Source organism: Macadamia integrifolia, chromosome 7 (assembly GCF_013358625.1).
Source record: "Macadamia integrifolia cultivar HAES 741 chromosome 7, SCU_Mint_v3, whole genome shotgun sequence".
NCBI classification, from domain to species: Eukaryota; Viridiplantae; Streptophyta; class Magnoliopsida; order Proteales; family Proteaceae; genus Macadamia; species Macadamia integrifolia.
The window spans coordinates 23,176,948-23,197,781 of record NC_056563.1 but is presented as its reverse complement, the minus strand read 5'-3'; the positions used below and the strand labels follow the sequence as shown (position 1 = coordinate 23,197,781).

General features: G+C 38.9%; 1 protein-coding gene across 1 annotated transcript in view; it reads left to right on the top strand.

Annotated features, from left to right (window-relative positions):
- The first annotated feature begins 3,983 nt into the window (after positions 1-3,983).
- LOC122084832 (isoleucine--tRNA ligase, chloroplastic/mitochondrial-like) overlaps positions 3,984-20,834 on the top strand; it is a 38,924-nt gene continuing 22,073 nt past the window's right edge. The window contains exons 1-3 of the mRNA XM_042653256.1: positions 3,984-4,038; positions 4,219-4,350; positions 11,728-11,856. Of these exons, the coding sequence (XP_042509190.1) occupies positions 3,984-4,038; positions 4,219-4,350; positions 11,728-11,856 (316 nt within the window). The remainder of the gene's footprint in view (positions 4,039-4,218; positions 4,351-11,727; positions 11,857-20,834) is intronic.

Here is a 20,834-nt window from a genome sequence, read left to right as displayed (position 1 = left end):
TAACAGGCTCTGCACAGACAAACAACTCCCTCCAACTAGGATCAGCACACATATGACTGGTGGCCTTCAAGTATGTCTCCTTTGACATATCCAGTATAGAGGATAATACCACCTCACATGCACTCACACTGAAATCTCGAGGACGAGATGCACCTTCCCCACCACGAACAGGAGATGTAACGGAAGTACTGGATGCTTTTTCAATTTTAATAGATAAATACTTTCTATACAAGTCCTAGACGTGGCTATCTCCCTTATTGGCGCTCTTTTTTCTTCGTCCCGTGGGTGTCCTATCAAGATTTCGCTTTGTGGTGGTCTGAGTTGGAGTAGGAGTATCCTCATGGAAGGGGTCAGTCATGCCTAAATGCACCGGGGTACTAGGGGATTCAAAGACTTGCTCAATATCAACAGTATTAACAGCTTCGATGTCATCCAAATCTTGAGCGCTGTCAACCCCTAAGTTTCCTCTACCATAGGCATCCTCAAATATCATGCTCAAATCTGGCCAGTTGTTTAGTCCATACTTTTTGTTTTTCAACCAACCTGGATTTGCCTGCATAAGCAGTCATTGTATCACTTAAATGTACTACTCATTGCAATATAATTTTGAAATAATTCAACTAGTTAGTGAGATCTATTGTACCTGTATTGCCCTATCCCATACGGACTCATCATCAACTGTGACTGATTTTGTCATTGAGTTCCACCCAAACCTAGTTTTGTCAAGTAGTCTCTTGAATTGTTGGTATTCATGTTTCAACTTGTTCATCTTGTTGCGTAATTGTTCTCTCCCAACTGTACGATTTAAAGCCTTCTGAAATTGCTTTGTAATGTCCTCCCATCTAGTTTTGTTAAATGAATTATTTGATTTGTGACCATTTTTTACAGTTCTTTCATTGCCTCAATGAAAACAGTGGTCTCAAGTTCTGACCACTTAACGATAGGGATACTACTTCCAGACATAATAGCTAGACATTATAAGTTAGTGTAAAAAGTTAGCATACTGGGTTAAAAAAGATTGAACACTAAAAAAAGAAATAACAAAGCTCATCTTCTGAATATGATACAAACATTTCTAAATAAAACTTACATCCATGAAGACTAACAATTTCTTGTACTAAAAAAACAAAAAGTAATATAAGCAACATAAGACCAAGCAAAGTAACAAAGAAACCAAGTAACAATGTCTTATTACAATTATCAAATGAAAATTACCAAAGAAATCTGGAAATCAGATTTGAAATCATACCCAAGCAAAGTAACAAAGCTCCAATAAAATCAGATTTGGGGAGACATAATGGAAAGACCAATAAAACCAAGCAAAGTAACAAAGAAATCAAGCATAGGAAAGTAACAAAGAAATGAAGGATAGCAAAGTAATGAAGAAATCAAGCTATCCAAATTATTAGTATAAGTTGCCACTTCACTAAGATCGCACTATGTATGGGCTGAAAAATGGATGACTAAGATTGATGCAAATTATGAAAGCTATCCGATAGCTGAATTCAGAATTATGATAGTTTCCTACTTCAGATAGGAACTAAAAATTCAGGCAACAGCAGGAATTGATAGACAAAAGATTTCATACTCTAAACAGGGCTTAGATAATGATCCAACTGAATGATTCAGTAGCAAACAGAGCCATAAACAGTTAACGGAAATCAAGTTCAAAAGATCAAATCAGAAAAGTGAGGATTTTAAGAATTTGAATGGCACCAGGAAAACAAAAAATTTCATGGAGTTTGAATACCAGAACAGGATTTTGTCATGCATTTATGCATCTAATCATTTAACATTCTTGCCTTTTTTTTTTTCTTTATTTATTTATTTTTATCACTAGTAAAGAATGACCAGATCAAAATTGGATCCCAGTACTACTGATGAATCATCATTGTTGTTATAGTTCTACTGTCTAATTAATACTACTCTCAATCAAATGCTGCAGAAGAGAAGATTTCCACGATAGGTCAAATAAAAGTTCATCCTATATGCCGCAAATGCCCAAGTCCTCCACCCCCACCAGCAGTGGGTCCTAACACGGACATGAACCATGACTGAGCCCTACTGTACCGCCAGTGATCCTTGAACTGCAGAAGAGAAGGGCTGTGGCTTTGATCTTATTCAATAATTAAGTAGTCTGTGTTACTATGGCTACTGTACTACTACTTGTACTGTAATGAACTGAATATATATATATATATATATCACCAATAAATCCAGAATGAACCACTAGTTAGCTCTATCTTCATAAATGTGAGTACTTATGTAGACTTGGATTGGAAAAATATTACACCTTGGCTTAATATCCAAATCAAGTTCACATTTGAAGAAGCATAATAGAAATGGGACTATGAAAATTTGATGGGAAGATGAATTCAAGAAATAGAAACAGAATCAGAACCAGAAGTAGAACTCAGGAGAAGGAAGCATTGCATTCCATGAGAAAACATCTCTGTGAGACACTCTTTAGAACAGGTCTTGAGCATCTAAGATGTAGCCAGATTTAGCATAAATCTGGAGAAGACGATTGTGAAACAAAGAAGTCGTGGGAGTAAAGGAGTGAAGCTCCAATCAATCCGCAATCTCCTTGCTTGATCAGCATCGGCAGTTCGAAAGAATTCGAGCAAGAGACGGGAGTAAGCTTCAGTTCCGGCACAGCCATGACAGTAGAGTAAACCCTCTTTGGTTCTCTCTGGTTCACAATGAGGTGCTAACCACTAACCCTAGAAAAACCCAAGTCCAAACTCTCAAATTGCAGAGGCTTTAGAGGTAAACAATACCGAACTCTCCAATCTTGATTTGGGTTGTAGATCAGGGTATTATAAAGTTTATTGAGGTCATGATCCATCATCAACATATCAGAGAAGATGCAAAGAGCTAGGGCATACCTGTTTGAGAAAAAAGGAGCAGAGAGGTAGGCGTACCTGCTGAGTCTAGGATTTAAGGTCGATCTTGCTTCTCTTCTCCGGTGATCGGTCTTCTTCTTCTCCAGCTCTGTGTGCGCAAAGGTGAAATGCATAGGTGAAAAAAAGGGCGAGTGTATTTTATCGGGAACTTGAGAGTGAAGTCGAGGATTCAAGGTCGATCGTGCTTCTCTTCTTTGGCGATCGGTCTTCTTCTTCTCCAGCTCTGTGTGCGCAAAGGTGAAATGCAGAGGTGAAAAAAGAGGTTGAGTGTATTTTATCGGGAACATTGGAGAGTGAAGTTGTAAAAATCGTTCATTTTTTAGAACGTTTGGAACGAAACTTGTTGGACAGAATGGAGCCTTGTCTTTCCGTCTTTGGTCCTTCAAATCGTTTTTTTTCCAACTTTTGTTTCAAAAAATCTGAAATACATCATATGGTTGCCATTTTTTGCGTTTTTTCTTTCTATTGAAATGAAAAAAACGGTAGAAACGTTTTTTAAGAACGATACCAAACGGGCTCTAACATTACCCCCACTTTATGGGCTTATAAATTCGGGCTATTACAATGAGACCGAAGAAAATAAAAGGCCCAACCTATAATATAACCATCCAAAGGTCAACTTGAGCCCAGTGGACTGCCATCATCACCTTGTGAGCCTCCCAACTAGGGCATAGTGCATCAGCGCCTGCCTAGGAAGCAAGGTGCTTGGGCACTGCCTTGCATATGATGAAGGGTCCTGCACCAATCTCACTGGTAAAATTTCAGTCCAAATAAAAAGTGGCTCAAAATTTTGATCCGAGGTTTCAAAATTACAAAAAATAGCACAAAGAGGACGATAAATACAATATTTCAAAATGGCATCTTTGTAGGTCTTAGCCACGTCCTTTGCTTTGGGTGTGAAAATTTACAAATGAGATGGGTGCCACATGTTTACTGCCATTTGACTTGTTGTGAAGCATTTAGCTTCCCTAGCCACAGTGAAGTCTGGATTTACTGCTTTCAATTCTGACTATTTTTTCTGTTCAAAAAAAAATATTGTGATAAAGTATTATACATATTTACCTTATATAGTTTCTAATGTGCAAGTTTGAGATTGACATATTGGGTGTCTACGAGGCACCAAATACTCATCGTTTGCTTTTATAGGACTAGATTTCAATATGGAATACTTTTTAGATGCTGTGATTATTCTTAACCATTCAGTTTATGCCTGTTAAAGTATCCTACTTTGAAGTTTTCTGGTGTATGATGCCATGAAAACATTAAATCCTAGAATTTGATCATTAACTTTGATCTAGTTATTTCTTTGCAGCTGTAATATCCAAAAAAGGAAGTGATGCATGGTGGTACATGTCAGTGGAGGATCTACTCCCAGAAAAATACCGTGATAAGGCATCAGATTATCAAAAAGGATATGATACAATGGATGTTTGGTTTGATTCGGGTACTTCCTTAGAATAACAATATTCAGATATTTAGTATATATTGTTTTGGGTATTTACTGACATGCTTATGGAATTTTTTTTTCCCTTCAACTGCCAAAAATTGTTCCTTTGCTTTTTCTTTATGAGACTAATATCTGATACTTTTCCTTTCTGATCTTTTTGATTAATATTTGTTTCATTTAAGATTATAGAGACCTCTTGATTTTTTTCTTTCTTTCGATGAAGGAATATAGCATTACTTGGCTTCCTGGATTAAACTGAGATCCAGTCCCCTCTCCCCTAGCGTCCTGACCCTCTCCTAACCCTTCCATGTTCCTCCCCACTCCGGCGGCTTCAACCGCCAGATTACTGCCTCCTCCTCCCCCTCCTCTGCCACCTCCCCCTGCTTCTACCTCCAGCCTTCTTGATCCACCACCATCCCATTTCTCTTCACCTCCTAGTCCCCCCTCCCAAAACCTGGAAATCTGTAGCTTCTCCCCACTCTCTCCCTTGACGTGATGGCCTTCCCCTATCCTTCATTCCTCCCACTGATTTCAATGAGTCATAGTGGGCTACTGCCCTTACTGTTTGCTAGATTCAGAGATTGCAAAGTGGAGCAACTGCCTCATTGGCCATTTCCTTGGAAGCCGCCGTCCCTTCCCTATTGTGAAGACCTCACTATCCCAGCAATGGGGAACCTTCAGCAAGCTCTCCACGTTTCTTCCCGACAATGGTATTTTTATTTTCAACTTCTCAAGTGAAGATGAAAAGAATAATGCCCTTGAAGGTGGCCCCTGGCTTGTAGGAAAGAAGCAAATTTTCCTCAGACAAAGGGACCAACGCCTATCCCTCAACAAAGTGGATTTCAAAATCATCCCAGTTTGGGTTTCTGTGCCAAATCTTCCACTCCATTATTGGTGTTCTCAGGGTCTAAGCATTACTGGGTCTATCATCGACTCATCGGTAAGCCTCTCCAATCCTAAGGATTAAAGTATCGGTATCAGTCATCGTATCAGTCGGCCAAAATTAAGATACGTATCGGAGGGTATCGTGTTGGAGATACACTAAAGATACACACATAAATGAATAGAAAATACTTTTTTATACACTTTTGCATGAAAAAAATAGTTAAAAAAAGCTATGTATAACATGTATTATGCATAAACACTAAATTGAGAGTATCGCACTAAGAATCCAAGGTTTGTAGTTGTCTTATAAATGTAAAATCCTTATTCCCAACCTTGATTTTCATTTTAGTTAGAGAGAAAAAATGACTGGCAGCAACTTTGAAATAAAAAGCCCCCAAAAAATCATGCTGTATAGTTGTCAAGGCGTCGCCTAGGCGTCTAGGCGGTTTGCCTGGGGCCTAGGTGACAGTCGCCTTGTTGCACTGCATGTCGCCTTGTGTTTTGACACTTATTTATGCTAAATATCAATTACGTAAATGCTTTTATATTTGTTATTTCATTTACTTAAGATATTATTCATAAATGAGCAAATACCCCCTATTTGAATCCAATAAAAATAATTTAAAAATCAAATTCCAAAAGGATTAAAAGTTAACCTCCCAGTCCAAGAACAAAAATTGGATTTTGGTTACAGGGGCGATTTTCATCTTTTAAATGCTGAGGTTTTTCTCTGAAAATTTTATAAATTCTATCATTTTAAAACTTTGGTAAAAACCAAAAGTCCGGTAAAATAATATTTTGTTTTGATATCCATAAAATTATTTTCATTCAGGCGATTTTAACAGTACGTGCACTTAAAAATAAGTTTGACTGGAGCATTATTTTGTCATTGCAACTCAGATTTAAGTAATCTTAGACTTGTTAGAAAGCTGATTTTATGTTATAACTATGACAGAAAATCTCATATAAAAATAAAATCATTTGACCAGTCAAACTTATTATAGAATAAGAGCATTTTGCTAAATGTTGAATTTTACAACTTAATATGACTTAATGTTAATTTTTTATGATTTGATGTGGCTAAATGTTGATTTTTAATGATTTGATGTGGCTTAATCTTGATTTTTTAGGATACAAGGTATATATAACTTACTAAATAATGTTAGAAAATAGGAAAAATAAAAAATAACACTTGTTCGCCTTAAGGCGGGCGCCTTCTCGCCTAAGTGCTTAGACAACCCTCCACCGCCTTGGCGCCATGACAATATGATCAAGTTTTTCTGTAAAATGACCCATCTTGACCGTTTTATGACCGTAGCACACTGTATCGTACCGTATCGGTATGTATCGATTGATACATACTGATACGCACCGATACATACGAAATGTACATTTCACCTTGATTTTAATTTTCCATAGAGTATGGTATGTATCGGGTGCATATCGTATTATATCGGTGTGTATCGGCATGTTTCATAGGATACATATACGATGCAAAAAGATTTAAAAATTCCATGTATTGTATCGGTAAGGGCCGATATAGATACGTATCGGCTAATACGTACTGATACTTTAAACCATGTCCACTCCGACTACTGAACTCGCATTATCAATTGGCTAGCCTTTGCTAGAATCTGCTTTTAGATTTCTGCCGAGAACCCTTCGCCTTCAACGGTCTCAATCCACGATGATAATGTGTTTTCTTTCATGGAACTGATACACTGTGATGACTGCCCCCCTCCCTTTTGTGCTATATGCAATAATACTACACTCACCCTGAGCAATAATACGAGAATGACCCCATAAATAAGAATGGATGATTGAAAAATGTAAACTATTTTTATTATCACTTGGGTAATAAAAGACCGAGTGTGCTCAGCAAGCTCACACACATCACAAGAATAATGTCCCTATGGACAATATTTTATTAAATCAGGAAATAAACGGTTTAAAATAGGAAAAATAGGTGGCTCAAATGGCAGTGCCATTGCTGAAGTTGGTGGAGATGACTAGCAACCCGACTAGTATGAGTAGAGAGTGGAGGAGATATGGCGGTAGGTTTCGGATCCAGGCAGTAGGGCCCATCTCGGACCTTACCAATCCAATTGTTTCTCCCGTCACTAGATCCTGAAAAACACAATGTGAAGGAAAATCAACAGTGAGATGATAAACAAAAAGTAGATTGACACAAAGATTAGGGACATGAAGAACAGACTGAAGGGAAATGGTGGAGAGAAGGTGACAATGCCTTTGCTAGGGATAGCCCAAAGAGATCCATCTGCTACCTGGACTTTGTCCTCACCTGAACAAGGAGTATAGGTACAGAAAATGTCCAAGGAGTTGGTCATATGCTCAGAAGCGCCAGAATCCAACAGCCAGGAAGAAAATGATATACTTGACTGGCCAAGATGAAAAGTGGAGGTGGAAGATGCGGCGGTGCAGGAGAAGCAGCAGGCCCATTTGAGCCATCATACGTTGGAGAGCCTTTAACTGATCTGAAGAGAAGGGTGAGGATGTAATAGGCGCTGTGGTAGAGCTATCAACAGTATGACTGTATGAGCCACATGAGCCTGAGAACGGGAACCACCTTGCTTCCCACCCCACCCTCCTCCCTTAGGACGACCATGAAGCTTCCAACAAGTATCTTTGGTGTGATAGGGATGGCCACAATTGTCACACTGAATTGGTTCTTTGCCAGGAACAACTGGTTTAGTAGAGTCAACCTGAGAGTGGAGGTAAGGGCTGTCACACCTGTCCTAGTCACACCGCAGGTATCCTAGCGGGAGCTGGGTGTGACAAGGGCTGATTGAGCCTGAGTGATAACAGGCATTGTAAGAGACCGACAGCGTTCTTCGTATTGGACTAGGTTGATGCCTCCAGTAAAGTCGGAAACTTATCACGGCTGAGAACCTGGGAAAGAATCTGATTATACTCTGGGTAGTGAAAAAGTCATAGACGCGCTCCATGCCTCCATCTTGCGCTCAGTTTGGAATATCCTGGCATTGCTAGAATCAATCATGGACACCGGGTGGTAAAAATCCAATTGCTGCCACTAGTTGTTGAGGCCCGAATAATACGTTGGGAGTGTTAACTCCTGAATTGTTTCCCGGACTTGGCAACGCAGGTCATAGATTTGAGCATAATTATTGGACTGCACATAGATAGTGTCCCACAATTCTTTAGCTGAGTTCAGAAGGACAAAACTAGTGCTGATTGGCCAACCATGCATTAGCAGCGGTGGTTTTAGTTGGCTTAGGTGTATCACCAGTTATATATCCCGAGAAATTATTACCCCCAATCGTGAGCATACAGCCTCGGGACCAAGTAAGACAGTTGGACCTATTCAATTAGTGGGTCCAAGTTGGAGAGTAGGGTTATGGCCATGGGTACCAAGACGTCGCACCACAGTACCCCCAACTCCCCCTTGCGAAGTTGCTGAAGTTTCCTCCATAATAACAGCAGCTATCAATAGATAGAAGACCTAGTCAATATGGCAGCAACATAGAAAGAGAACCAGGTAGCAACCAACAACCACGTGCTAGAGCCTCTGTGAGCATCAGAGAGGAGGGCAGAGCCCCTAGCAGCCAAAAAAAGTGGGGTGGAAGCCCTTGGAGACAGGAGGGTGGGACCTCTGCAGGCAGTGGCAAGGGGCTGGAGCCCTGCTGGTTTAAGGATGTGATGCCCTAGTGGCAGCAGTGGATGTGTTGAAGAGGTTAGTGGTCAGCGGTGGTGGTGGCATGACTTTTATAGTTTTATGTAACCATGCTTAGCCTTGGGGGAGGCTGAATCCTCTATTATGGGGCTGATCTTCACAAAAGAAAATCCCAAAAAGAATCTTGCTTGGATACCAAGTAGAAAATAAGGGTGGAGAGAAGATAGAAGAGAATACTTGCTTGTCAGAGTGACAGATGCCACCACTCTATTTATATTCAAGGGAGGAATTACAAATAAGGCATGCTAGCTAAGGCTGACTCATAGGCCTTATCTAGCATGCAGGTACATTAAACCTAGACATTACAAAGAGAATGGGACAAACCAAAGAGAACCGGACCATAATTCAATCAATATTTCAACAATATATTCTGTGACTCATGCCGCTGAATTCCTCTTTACCTGCCAAATTTCAACTCAAGGGGCTCAATGCATTTTAACGAAGATAGCCAGGTGTAGGACATCAACATTGGTTTAGTACTTCAGTTACAGTCAACATTGTTCTATGACTTTTTACCAATGTCTTTTGATCATTTTCTCTAATATATATAATGTGTTCTAAGAATTAGTGATGTAGTGTGAACAGAAATCCTATATGTAAGAGTCCATGAAGATAATAAAAATTCTGGGACAGATCTATCTGCAAAGAGGATCTACAAATAAGCTTTGCATTTGAGTCAAACTTGACTGTCACTGTAAAAAATGCTTACAATGAATGAAGTTAAATTATGGGTACTGTCTATGTTATCAATTTAAAAATTTGAATCATTGTTCTATTCATGGTTCAAGGTTTCCACCGATATTGTCGAAATTTCCCACATTTCGACAGTATCCTAGGACTCTGATACTATACCATGTGACTTTTAAAAGTCACTTGTTTCGACCAGTATCAATCAAAATTCCCACATTTCGGTCGAAATGTGGGAATTTTCGAGTGGATCAATGGGTCAGCCGTTATGAAACCTTCTTAAATGGGAAACCAAGCCTTATTATTTCAAAATTCGACCCTCTCCCTGTATTTCTTATCTATAAAGTGGAAAACTTTGGAAACACTCCAAATTTTACCCTTGTGCCATCTAATCTTCATTCTTAGATTGGATCTTGTATATTAATAGCAAATCTACCTAAGGAAAGGAATTGAGACCAAAAAGGTAAATCCCATCTTCCCCAAACCTTGTGTGCCATAATTCGAGAGCACCGGTTCATTTGGATATGGTGGTGGGTATGGATAGTATAGTGGATCTTCTACTTAATTTGAATAGGAGGGTAGTTCAGGTAGTGGGTCATCTTTTGTTGACAGTATCTTTGGGTATCCATCCAACCTTATATGCCACATCCACATCCTGTCACTGTGACTGAGCCATTCCCTAGGCTGGGATACCTAGCTGATCTTGATGATGCATCTTATACCTAGGTAATGACGGACTACGAAAACAATTGGGCCCAAAACATGTCATGGGACTCATATGTGGTGCATTCAGAGGAGCGGCTACGACATCTGCAGTGTTATGCAGCTCATGGACTAGAATCGCCAAGACACTCTGCTTGGAATTGACTTTTAAGTATTGAGTGTTGAGTGTTGAATGTTGAGAGATAACTCACAATTATGTAATATTATTATTATTTTGGATCATTTGCATTATGTATTATGTACTTATGTAGATTGTAGACTACATATAATGTAGAGTATGTACTTATGTAGTATAGTTTCAGACTTTCAGTCAACGACTCAATGTACATTACCAAACTTTGGTTCACCCTCACAAGTATGATTTTAGGTGTTTTCCCCATGAAACTAATTATGTGAATGTGTTAGAAATGTCTAACGTACACAAAAAATAGGCAAAAAAAAAAAAAAAACCATATTTGTGGGTTGAAACCAAATTTTCCACTCAATAGGGAAAAATTTCCTGGTTTCCTCGAAATTTCCCAAGTTTCGAATGAAATTTCGGTCTCCCCAAGAGTCGAAATCTGGTCGAAACCCGATACCTTGAACCTTGGTTCTATTACATCTATCAAATGGTATGGCATTTATGATCATCAACTCAACATAAACTCAGGTTCAAGTAAGTCATCCACTAAATACCCAAGCTATATTTGCATTCTAGGATGCTTTCAGCAGGACTTAAATTGCTTCCCTTATAAGGGTAAAACAAATCTCTTACTGCTCAGAACTATCTATGAGGAGTCAGCAATCCTACTGTAATCCTTGGCTACTTGTGTGAAATGGTGCTCCCAGAACAATATTGAATATGATCAGTATGAATGTCCCACTTAGGGCATGCTTCCCTCAAGTTCTTGACTTTTTGGTACCAGCTCTTCCATAATATCCAATTTTGGAAAAATATGCAGTAAAGCCACATTAATTTGGTTACCTAGGACACTCATGCATGGTAGTCCTACTTGCTAGCTAGGGTTGCAAGCCTGCAACTCTGTGGTCCGTTTGTCTTTAGAGGCAAATATCTGTGATCAGTAAGCACAGGGCTGTCTGTTCTGTAGTAGTTGGTTGTATTAATCTATATAGACATTACTATTGCAGCTGCTTGTTTGACAATTTTTTGGTATTCTGTGCATGCTTCATCCATGTTTGATATCCACTTTTAGACTTTTTTTCTGTTGGTGAATTGGTAATTTTACACCCTCCCCCCCCCCCCCAAAAAAAAAAAAAGAAGGTAATTTTACAAAAATTTAATCAGAAGTTGCATTATGTTCCTATGTACCATCTTCTCATTATGTTCCTATGTACCCGCACCTCAATTCGTAATATTTTTGTTTTAGGCTCTTCTTGGGCTGCTGTGTTGGAGAAAAGAGATGGCCTTAATTACCCTGCAGATTTGTACCTTGAAGGTACAGATCAACATCGAGGATGGTTCCAAAGTTCTTTGTTGACTAGTATTGGTACAAGAGGTAATAAATGTTTAAATATGCTCACCAGTATTGCTCAATATGTCTTATGAATTGATATCACTTTCCTCTAACATTTAAATTAGATCCTTGTTCAATTTTAAATACATACTACCAATGAAATGGTAAAAGTTAATGACTGCCTTGGAAAGGTGGGGGGGGGGGTTAGGGTGCATGAGGAGCCCTTATATATCATTTGTATGAATTTTTTCTCATGCAGAAAATATAAGGGTTGGCCCCATTTGGTTAGATGTGAACTGAGTAAAATAGAATTTTCATTGGAACTCAATTGAATTGAAAGGGTGGGTCAATATAGAAGAATTTTTTTTTTTTTGATTGGGTCAATGATTGGAGTTAATGTTGGTGTACAGTGGTATTAGAATTGAGAAGCATGTAAGAGCCACACCATAGAAATAATTGAAAATTTCTGATCATATCTTTGTAGAAAAATGGAAAACAGTCATTCTAGGTGAATTAATATCCACCGAGAAAAAAACATATGGGAACTTAAAACATTTGCTAGAACCAAACACATGGAAACTGACTTTGAATGCAAGATGTCTTGATTACATTCCTCTTTTGGCTATTTACACTCGCCGTTCATTCACTTGTCTCATTTTACTTTGTTAATGAAATTTTATTTTACTTCACATCTAATAAACTAGGCCTTTGTTTAACCACAACTTAACTACTTACATCAGCAATTCAAACAAAGAGTAAAAAAAATTGAATTCTTGTTGATTAGATAAAAATATTATGCATTGGAGTTCGTTTTATTGGAAATAGATGAGGTAAGTGAATGTTTCCTGAGCCCAAAAACTAGAATCAAATGGCTAGAGCTTGGAGACTCCAACACTGTCTACTTTCATAGGTCTCTCAAAGCTAGAACCAATGCTAATTCCATTCCCAAGCTCATTTCTAGGAATGTATCCTTCCTTCTTAGCCCTCAAGATATCAAATCAGAAGTCGTCTCTTACTTCAAGGACCTATTCAATCCCTATTCACCTCCTTCACTCCCTCTAATCTATTCCTTTGGATGATTGAATCCTTTCAACTGTCCTTTCTCACATGGCAAACAAAGCCCTTTGGCCCTGATGGATTTAGTATGGGTTTCTTCTCTTCCTGCTGGGATATCATCCAACCTGACCTTATTCATGCCATCAAAAGTTTCTTCTTCAATCCTAGCCAGATCAAAGTAGTCAATCATACCTCTGTCTCATCCTAGAAAAGGAAGGAGCTACTTTTATGAATGATTTTAGACCAATCTCTCTTTGCAATCTCCTCTACAAATTTATTGCCAAAATTTTTGGCCAGTCGAATTCAAAAGGTTATTGATTCCCTAGTCAGTCCTAACTAGTTTGCGTCATTGCTGGAAGAAGCATTACAGACAATATCATCCTTTGTGATGAGATCTTCTGAGGATTTGATTGGAAATCCCACTCCTTTGTTTTCCTTCTCAAAATTAACATCCATAATGCTTTTGACTCCATCAAATGGTACTTCATTTCTATAGTCTTGCTCCAAATGTCATTCCCCCTATCTTTATTCATTGGATCCACTTTTACATCTCCTCCCCTCGCTTCTTTTTCCTGGTCAATGGCAGCCTTGTGTGATATTTCTCGTTTGCCGTGGCTATCATACTAGGTTATCCCCTCTCCCCCCTTTCTCTTCTCTCTAACCCTTGAGGTTAATGTAAGAGCGAATCACTTGTGGGCAATAATGTAAGATTCGTTCGCAAGTGATCCAATCCCAGGTAGGAGCTTTAGTACATTCAATAAAAATAAGATAGTATGACATATAGTATGAACAAAACAGAAATAAGAGAATGAAGGGAAGAATGGGAGTAGGGAAATAGCTGGGTCGAGCATCTCACTCTTCCCTAGGGCATCTCACCCAAGCTGTCTCTCACAACACTGCATCTCATAGTTCTCCAGTACAAAGCATTTTTTTTATTCAATCAAATTCGTATTCAATGTTGTAGCCCTTTTACAAACTTATATAGAAGACTTAAAACTGACTCAAACACTAAAAAGGAAAGGCCTAACCCAAGCCTTAACTAATTGGGAAACCTATACAGACTAGAAAACTGAAATAATGAAGAAGATAGACTCAAAACAGGACTCTAACTAAACTAATGAATTAAATCCTGTTTTCCTACTTTCTAACCCGTATTTTAGGCCTATTAAATAGGCCCATTACAAAGAGAACCCATGGGATCAAAGGCCCAACACATACATAACTCAATCCAAGGCTTATTTACAATACAATAAGCTCATTAAGTGACTTATCTGCATCAGAGGTCATCTCGTTCCATTCAAGTTGCCACTAACCAGCACTTCATATCCCAAATCCCAAAGGGCAAATCTTTTATGCTCACCCATCTTTCTTTTGCATACGATCTTATGATCTTTTCGAAGGCTGACCCCCTTTCCATATCCTCAATCATGTCCTCTCTCCACCTCTTCGAAAATCTCTCGGCCCTTCGCATCAACCTCCTCAAGCCTAGCCTCTTTCTTTCTTGGGTCTCTGAAGCTTCCTAAGCCCATCTTCTTTGTCTCACCGGGTTCTCCCTCGGCTTCCTTCCTGTCAAATACCTGGGTCTGCCTCTTATCTCTTTGAGGCTCACTACCCATCACTGCTCCCCCATGCTCAACCTTCCAAGGAAAAGACTCCAGCTTTTTGAAAGGCTCATTTCATAAAACTATTCCACACACTTGTGCTGTAATACCACTAAAATTCCCCTTACCTCAGCTTGCATGTCTCCTACTTCCACCCTCTGGGCTTTGAATGCTCAAGTCAAACACCTCCTGCAATTAGGTATGCCTCCTATTAAACTCCTATTTCAAAACTAATTCAATAAACCACTTTCCCCCAAAAGTCAACAAAAGTCAAAAGTTAATCCTCTTAGATGAAGGTTAAACTCTACGAATCAATCCCCCTTGACATGCATTATCACCCTTTAGAAGATGAGAATAATTGGTAGAGTGATTAAAGAGTAATTATAAACTTCAAGCTTAGGATGAAATTTTCAGATTTTAGTAAATCTGAAATTACTCTCAGTCCATTGGTTAGATGCTCCCCAAAATTGGATTTTAACCTCCCCTAGAGAAGCTTTACTAAGCCCTTAAAGATGATCAAAATCTACGGCTAGATTAAAAGTAATTAAAGAAATACTGATTCAGATCTTAAAATTTTACATATTTCACAAGTTTTTAATAAACAATGGTAGAATTGGAAATAATAAACTATTCTCACTATCATAGTTTTTAAGGCACTGCTAAGGCGTCGCCTTACTGGTGCCTTGGCGCTGATGCAGTCTATAGATGGTAAGGCAGTGCTCCGCCTTATGTGAAGTGACGCCTTATGGTTTTTTTTTTTTTAAACACATTTTAAAATTACTTGATGAAGATTCCAAATATAGATTTTTTATTGGTAGGTGTATGGTTTTGTTAACACTTGAGATGTATGGGATCAGCTTTACTCCACCAAAAATAACCAAAACAAACAAAACAAAAACACGATTCATAAACAGGGTTTGGATTTTGTCAAGGGTTTTAAGAAAGGGCTTTGAGAAGGAATCAAGGAACACGGAAGAACCACTGATCCAAGTGACCATTTTGCTCCGGCAACGGTGAGCTTGCTCCTGCAGCGGTGAGCTTCATTCTTCTTTGACAGGAGTAGAAATATAGTGGATGACCTTAGGGCTTAGGCACTCATTTTGGCATCATAGAGCTAAGTATAATAAATACTAGTATTTTTTGTCTTCTTTTCTTTATATTTATAATTTTGTTTCATAATTATGTATTTATATTATATGTTAATATGTTATGATGATTGATGATTGATGAAGATGAACTTAGTTTATTCACTTTATTGATTTGTTTTCTTGATGAATATCTTACATTGGTATGAATATGAACTTTTAATATTTATTTAACATATGAGTAATAGGATTCAACTAGGATTTGAGCCAAATAGATTGGTTTTATAAAAAAAATTGCACAGGAACGCTTTAGTCGATAAGGCGACGCTTTGTGCCCGCCTTATCGCTAAGGCGCTCCGAAAGACCCTCATACGCCTCCGTCGCCTTACCGCCTTAAAAACTATGCTCACTATTCGTCCTTTAATATTGTTTCATATTTGAATCAAGTTCCAATCTAGGGAGATGAAAGTGTGTTTAAAATTTCAAATCGATCGGATTCACACCATCTATCCAACCTTCTAGAAAAACACCATATATCCTACCATGTAGAAAATGGAATCTTAGGTGAAGAACATGAAGGATTATACTTATTAATGGCAGAAATCAGAGATTGAATAATAGAGAGGAGAACTAGTAGTAATGAAAGAACCAGTAGCTTGTAAAGAAGATTAATCAATCAAATCAAACACCGATTCTGTCACCTTAAACAAACGCAAGTCTTCACACATGAAGAGGAGTAGCAACAATAGTAATTTTTCATTAATCAAATTTGTGTATAGCGCTTGACCCCCTTATAAACTTATATAGAAGGCTCGAAAATAGACTTAATTGGATCAAAAACTGATTCTGTCACCTTAAACAAACACAAGGAAGTCTTCACACATGAGGAGCCGCAACAATAGTAATTTTCATTAATCAAATTAGTTTGCAATGCTTGATCCCCTTACAAACTTATATGGAAAACTCAAGAATAGACTTGGACATTAAAAGAGAAAGGCCTAACCCAACCCTTAACTAATTGGGAAACTAAGAAAAAAAAAAAAAAAAAAAAAGACTCAAAACATGACTGGACTTATAGATTCCGAATCTAGTCCAACTAAAGCACTTAATAACAAGTAAAGAAATAAATATTCTTGCTAGACTAATCCCGTATGCCCTATACCCACATTATAGGCCCATAAAAATGGTTAAATCACAACCACTAGGCTAAAACTTTAATTATTTATTATGTCCACAAATCAAATATAAATAAAAAACTAAAGCACTTTTTAATTTTCTAAGTATTTTATTCACCTATATGGAATCCCATACTCAGTTGCCTTTAGAATTAAATTCTACTCATCAGTTTATTAAAAAAAGAGTCATGACAATTTGTGAAAATTACCTCTAGTGTAAAATTCCAAAAATTCCCTTGGGCTGAAAACAACTCTCAGGTTTCTAATTTCTGGGCATTATAGTTTTTAGGAGCAGCATAAGAAAGGTTTGGGAGGTTGGATGGGTTACAGGAAAAGGATGAGGACGGCGGAGGTTCCTGCGAAGGCTGGTATGTTGAGGTGTGTGAGCAATTGTCAAGTGGAGAGGGGTCTGATATTACAATCATTGGGTTGACTACATTAGAATCCACACCCACAACCAAAAGAGGGATGGAGTGTTGTGAATGGTTAGGGCGGGTAGCAAGATGGGCCAGCTTGTAGCGAGAGGGACGGACTAGCCCAGGCGGTAGAAAGTTGGAATGGTGTTGGCGGCTGCCAAGATGGGCCAGACCATGGGGGAGAGGAATGGACTAGCCCAGTGGGCAGGGTGTGATCCTTGTTGAGGGATGATGGATGGGTCAGCCCACAAGTGACTTGGGGTGGGTGGGTAGGCCCAACTAAGAAAGTATGGTCGACAGTGACATTAGAGGTAGGGGTGGGGGTGTGTGTGTGTGTGCACTAAAATGGGTTTAGGCCCAACAAGAATGGTTTTACGAGGGGGAGGGTGTGTTTTGTGAGAGAAGGGATTGATAACGGTGGGCCCCACCCCTAATGAAGTGATAGGAAGGAGCAAAAAGGGGGGGGGGGCAGGGGGTACAGGAGTACTCAACACAGAGGCACTTGATGGCGACAGGGTTTGAGGCTAAGAGAGAGGAAGGCAATGGGGTTGAGAAGGCGGAAGAGCAGGGGTTGGTTCTAGCATAGTGCACACAGAAGGGACTGGCAAGGGATGTAATGTAGAACTAGGTTGACAAGCAACCTAATCCCAATGCTGCAGGATACTCTCAGTGAACACACCAAAATCAAGCACAACAGCAATATAATAACAGATCATATCAAAGGATGAAAACAGATCAAGGGTCAGGATATCGATCTCGGAATTATGGTTTCTGGGATCAGATATGAAAAATAGTTTAGATGATGAAATAGGGTCAGTAACAATGGCTCCATTTGTTTCGGTATAAAATTTTACATGTAAAATGTAATATTTTAATGTAAAATTTTACATTTTGAAAAATTTCCCATGTTTGTATCGGAAGTGGTAAAATATGAAATACAAATTTTCAATATGATTGCTCATATTATAACCTTTTGTACAACCTGCAACTGTTGGTTCAGCTATTTTATCAATCACCCAGTGTGCATCTTTGAATACCTCAAAGTATTTCCATATCAGATTGATTTTGGTTGTGTCTCACATCTTCTTGTAAGATCCTAGATGGCAAAGGCAATTTAATAGGATGGGTCATGGAATACAAAATCGAGCTTTCATAACTTGAAAATGTCTTAAAACCTATGAACATAGGAGGGAAGAGCACCTCGTCTCTGTTTCAATTTTTCTGCAAACTTGGCAGAAAGCCCTGTTTGGTCTGTTATACATGACGATGACGGACAGCAGAGTACAATCTCAAGAGAAACGCAAAAAGAAGAAAAGAAAGCTAGGAGAATATGAAGAGAAGGAAATAGACGGAAAGACTTCGTATCGATCTCCCGAAGGAGAAAGAAGCAAGAAGTAGTAGAAGGAGAAGAATAGAAAAACAAACATTGAGAAACAAACCAGAAGTTTCAAGGAGGACCTTGGAAAAATCTAGACTTGATTTTATCTATCCAAAGCAAAGAATATGATCTTCAAATGTCAGTTTGCTCACTCAAATTTATCCCTTTCCTGTGACATTAAAGCGATTAAGAATCTGAGATTTGCCAACCGCAGTCACTGGTGAGTAGGGTGGAGGGCAATAATCGATCTTCCTCCGTTTCCGTCGCAGACTTCTCTTCAATATCCTCTCTTATTCTCCCTCTCCCTCTGCTACAACAGATTTCGATCCTCACGGATTGTGATTGAACTGAAGAAGAAAAAAGGCAGTGAGAAGGAAGTGAGAAGAAAAAGCAGCGGCAAGATCTTCCTCCAACCAGGCATTCAGAGAAAAATGGGCAAGATCTTCCTCCAACCAGGAAATCAAGAGAAAAATGAGGTGGTAGATCCAAAGATGGAAGAGAAGGAACGATGAAGCAGGAGACATTTGCGGGGAAAACAGATGCCTAGTCTCATTTTTTTTTTTCTATCCATTTTATCGAGAACGATAACAATTGTTTTACCGGCTATTTTCCAGTTGTTTTCTAGGTAAAATTTGTCGGCCTATTTTCCGGTAAATGTAAGGCCCTTGTAAAATTTTCCACCATGAAGTTTTTCCAAATTAAAAAACAAACGGTGGAAAATATGATTTTACTGTAAAATTTGTTTTACTGACTATTTTGCGTCATACAAACAAAGCCAATATGGAAAATATGTCTAAATACCAAGAAATCAGAAGCGAACAGATCCCTGCTATCGATTTCAGTCGAAGGTCTGAAAACAGGGTAGCAGTCACTACAGGACAGAATTGAGGAGATTTTCAAATCAGGTGGTCTAAAGGGCTGTAATTTTGTTAAGAGTCTCACACTAGGGGATGTGTATCTTCAATCCAAATTTGAGCCTAATCAGATGGTTGGTTTGTTCAGGAGAGAGAAGGATCGGAGAGCAAGAAATTCTGGAATTTATGGGCAGAACTGGGAAATGACCAGATTCAGTTACCTGTCATGGATTGAGGTTAAAGTTGCAGATCTTGAACACCTTGAACAGCAAAGTAGAAGAAGATAATAAAGGAGAAAAAACCCCTGGGGGGCTTCACACCGCAAAGGGTCAGTTAGATCAAATACCAACTCAACTAGCTTTGATCAAAAAGCAATTCCTGGCAAGGAGAAGGAGCAGCAGCAGCAGCTGCCATGTTGTAATTCTCAAATCGTTGACTTCTATGGAGCCTTGCTTTATATGAAGGGAATTACAGCCTAGCAATTGGAAGGTTCCAAAGTAGGCAACCCCACAATTGATTGCCTATTACATAAGTTTTAAAAAATTGAAATAGAAACAATGGAAAAGGAAAATAACATTTAATAACTCAACTACTAAGAAATAATAGACATAACTTAAATTGAACGTAACTAAGAAGGAAAATTGTAGAAGGAAACAAACTAGTTAATCCCTTAGGCAACCATAATACCCCCAAAACTAGTTAATCCTGTATGCAACCATAATACCCCCAGTTTAGACCCATAAAAGTGGCCCATTACACTCCAAACCATATGGACTGAAGGCCCAACACATAGACAACCCAATCCCTAGACTTATTCCTAATGAAACAAGCCCAGTTTGGTGAAGAATCTACATCAGGTGGCAATTGGTTGATGAACAGGCCGGATGGGGATCACTGAGTGCAGGATGCAAACCCTCTAGTAAAGGGGCGCAGTCGATTACAACTGGGGAAGGTTTTGGAAAATCCTCATCATCAATTTGCAGAGGAGAGAACCAGTTCCTACTGTCGATCCTTACCAAGTTATGGGCCAGCAGTAGGGGCAGGAGAGCGGCATTATGCCCTCTGGGAGAGCTAGAGACTGATTTCTCGTGGAGACGAGTATGACATGATTGGTTGGTACTTCTCCGGCCATAACCGGGGGGGAGAGAAATGTGGCCAGCAAAGGAAAAAGGGTATGGCGGAGGAGAGCCGTAGAGGGAGGGTGTAGATTGTGTGGGGATGATTGTTGTTAGCAAATATGGCTATTACTAGAGGGAGTAGTGGTTCTTCATAATCAGAAGGCTTGGGGTAGCAATTTTTGGAGTTATGGCCAAACACCTTGCAGACAATGTAGTGCGGAGGAAGCCATTCAAAGTATACTTCCTACTTGAAGGAATATCTCTTGTTCTCAGCAACTGTGATGGAGGGTGGTGGTTGTTCATCAGCTGATATCTCAACACAATATATTGCATATGC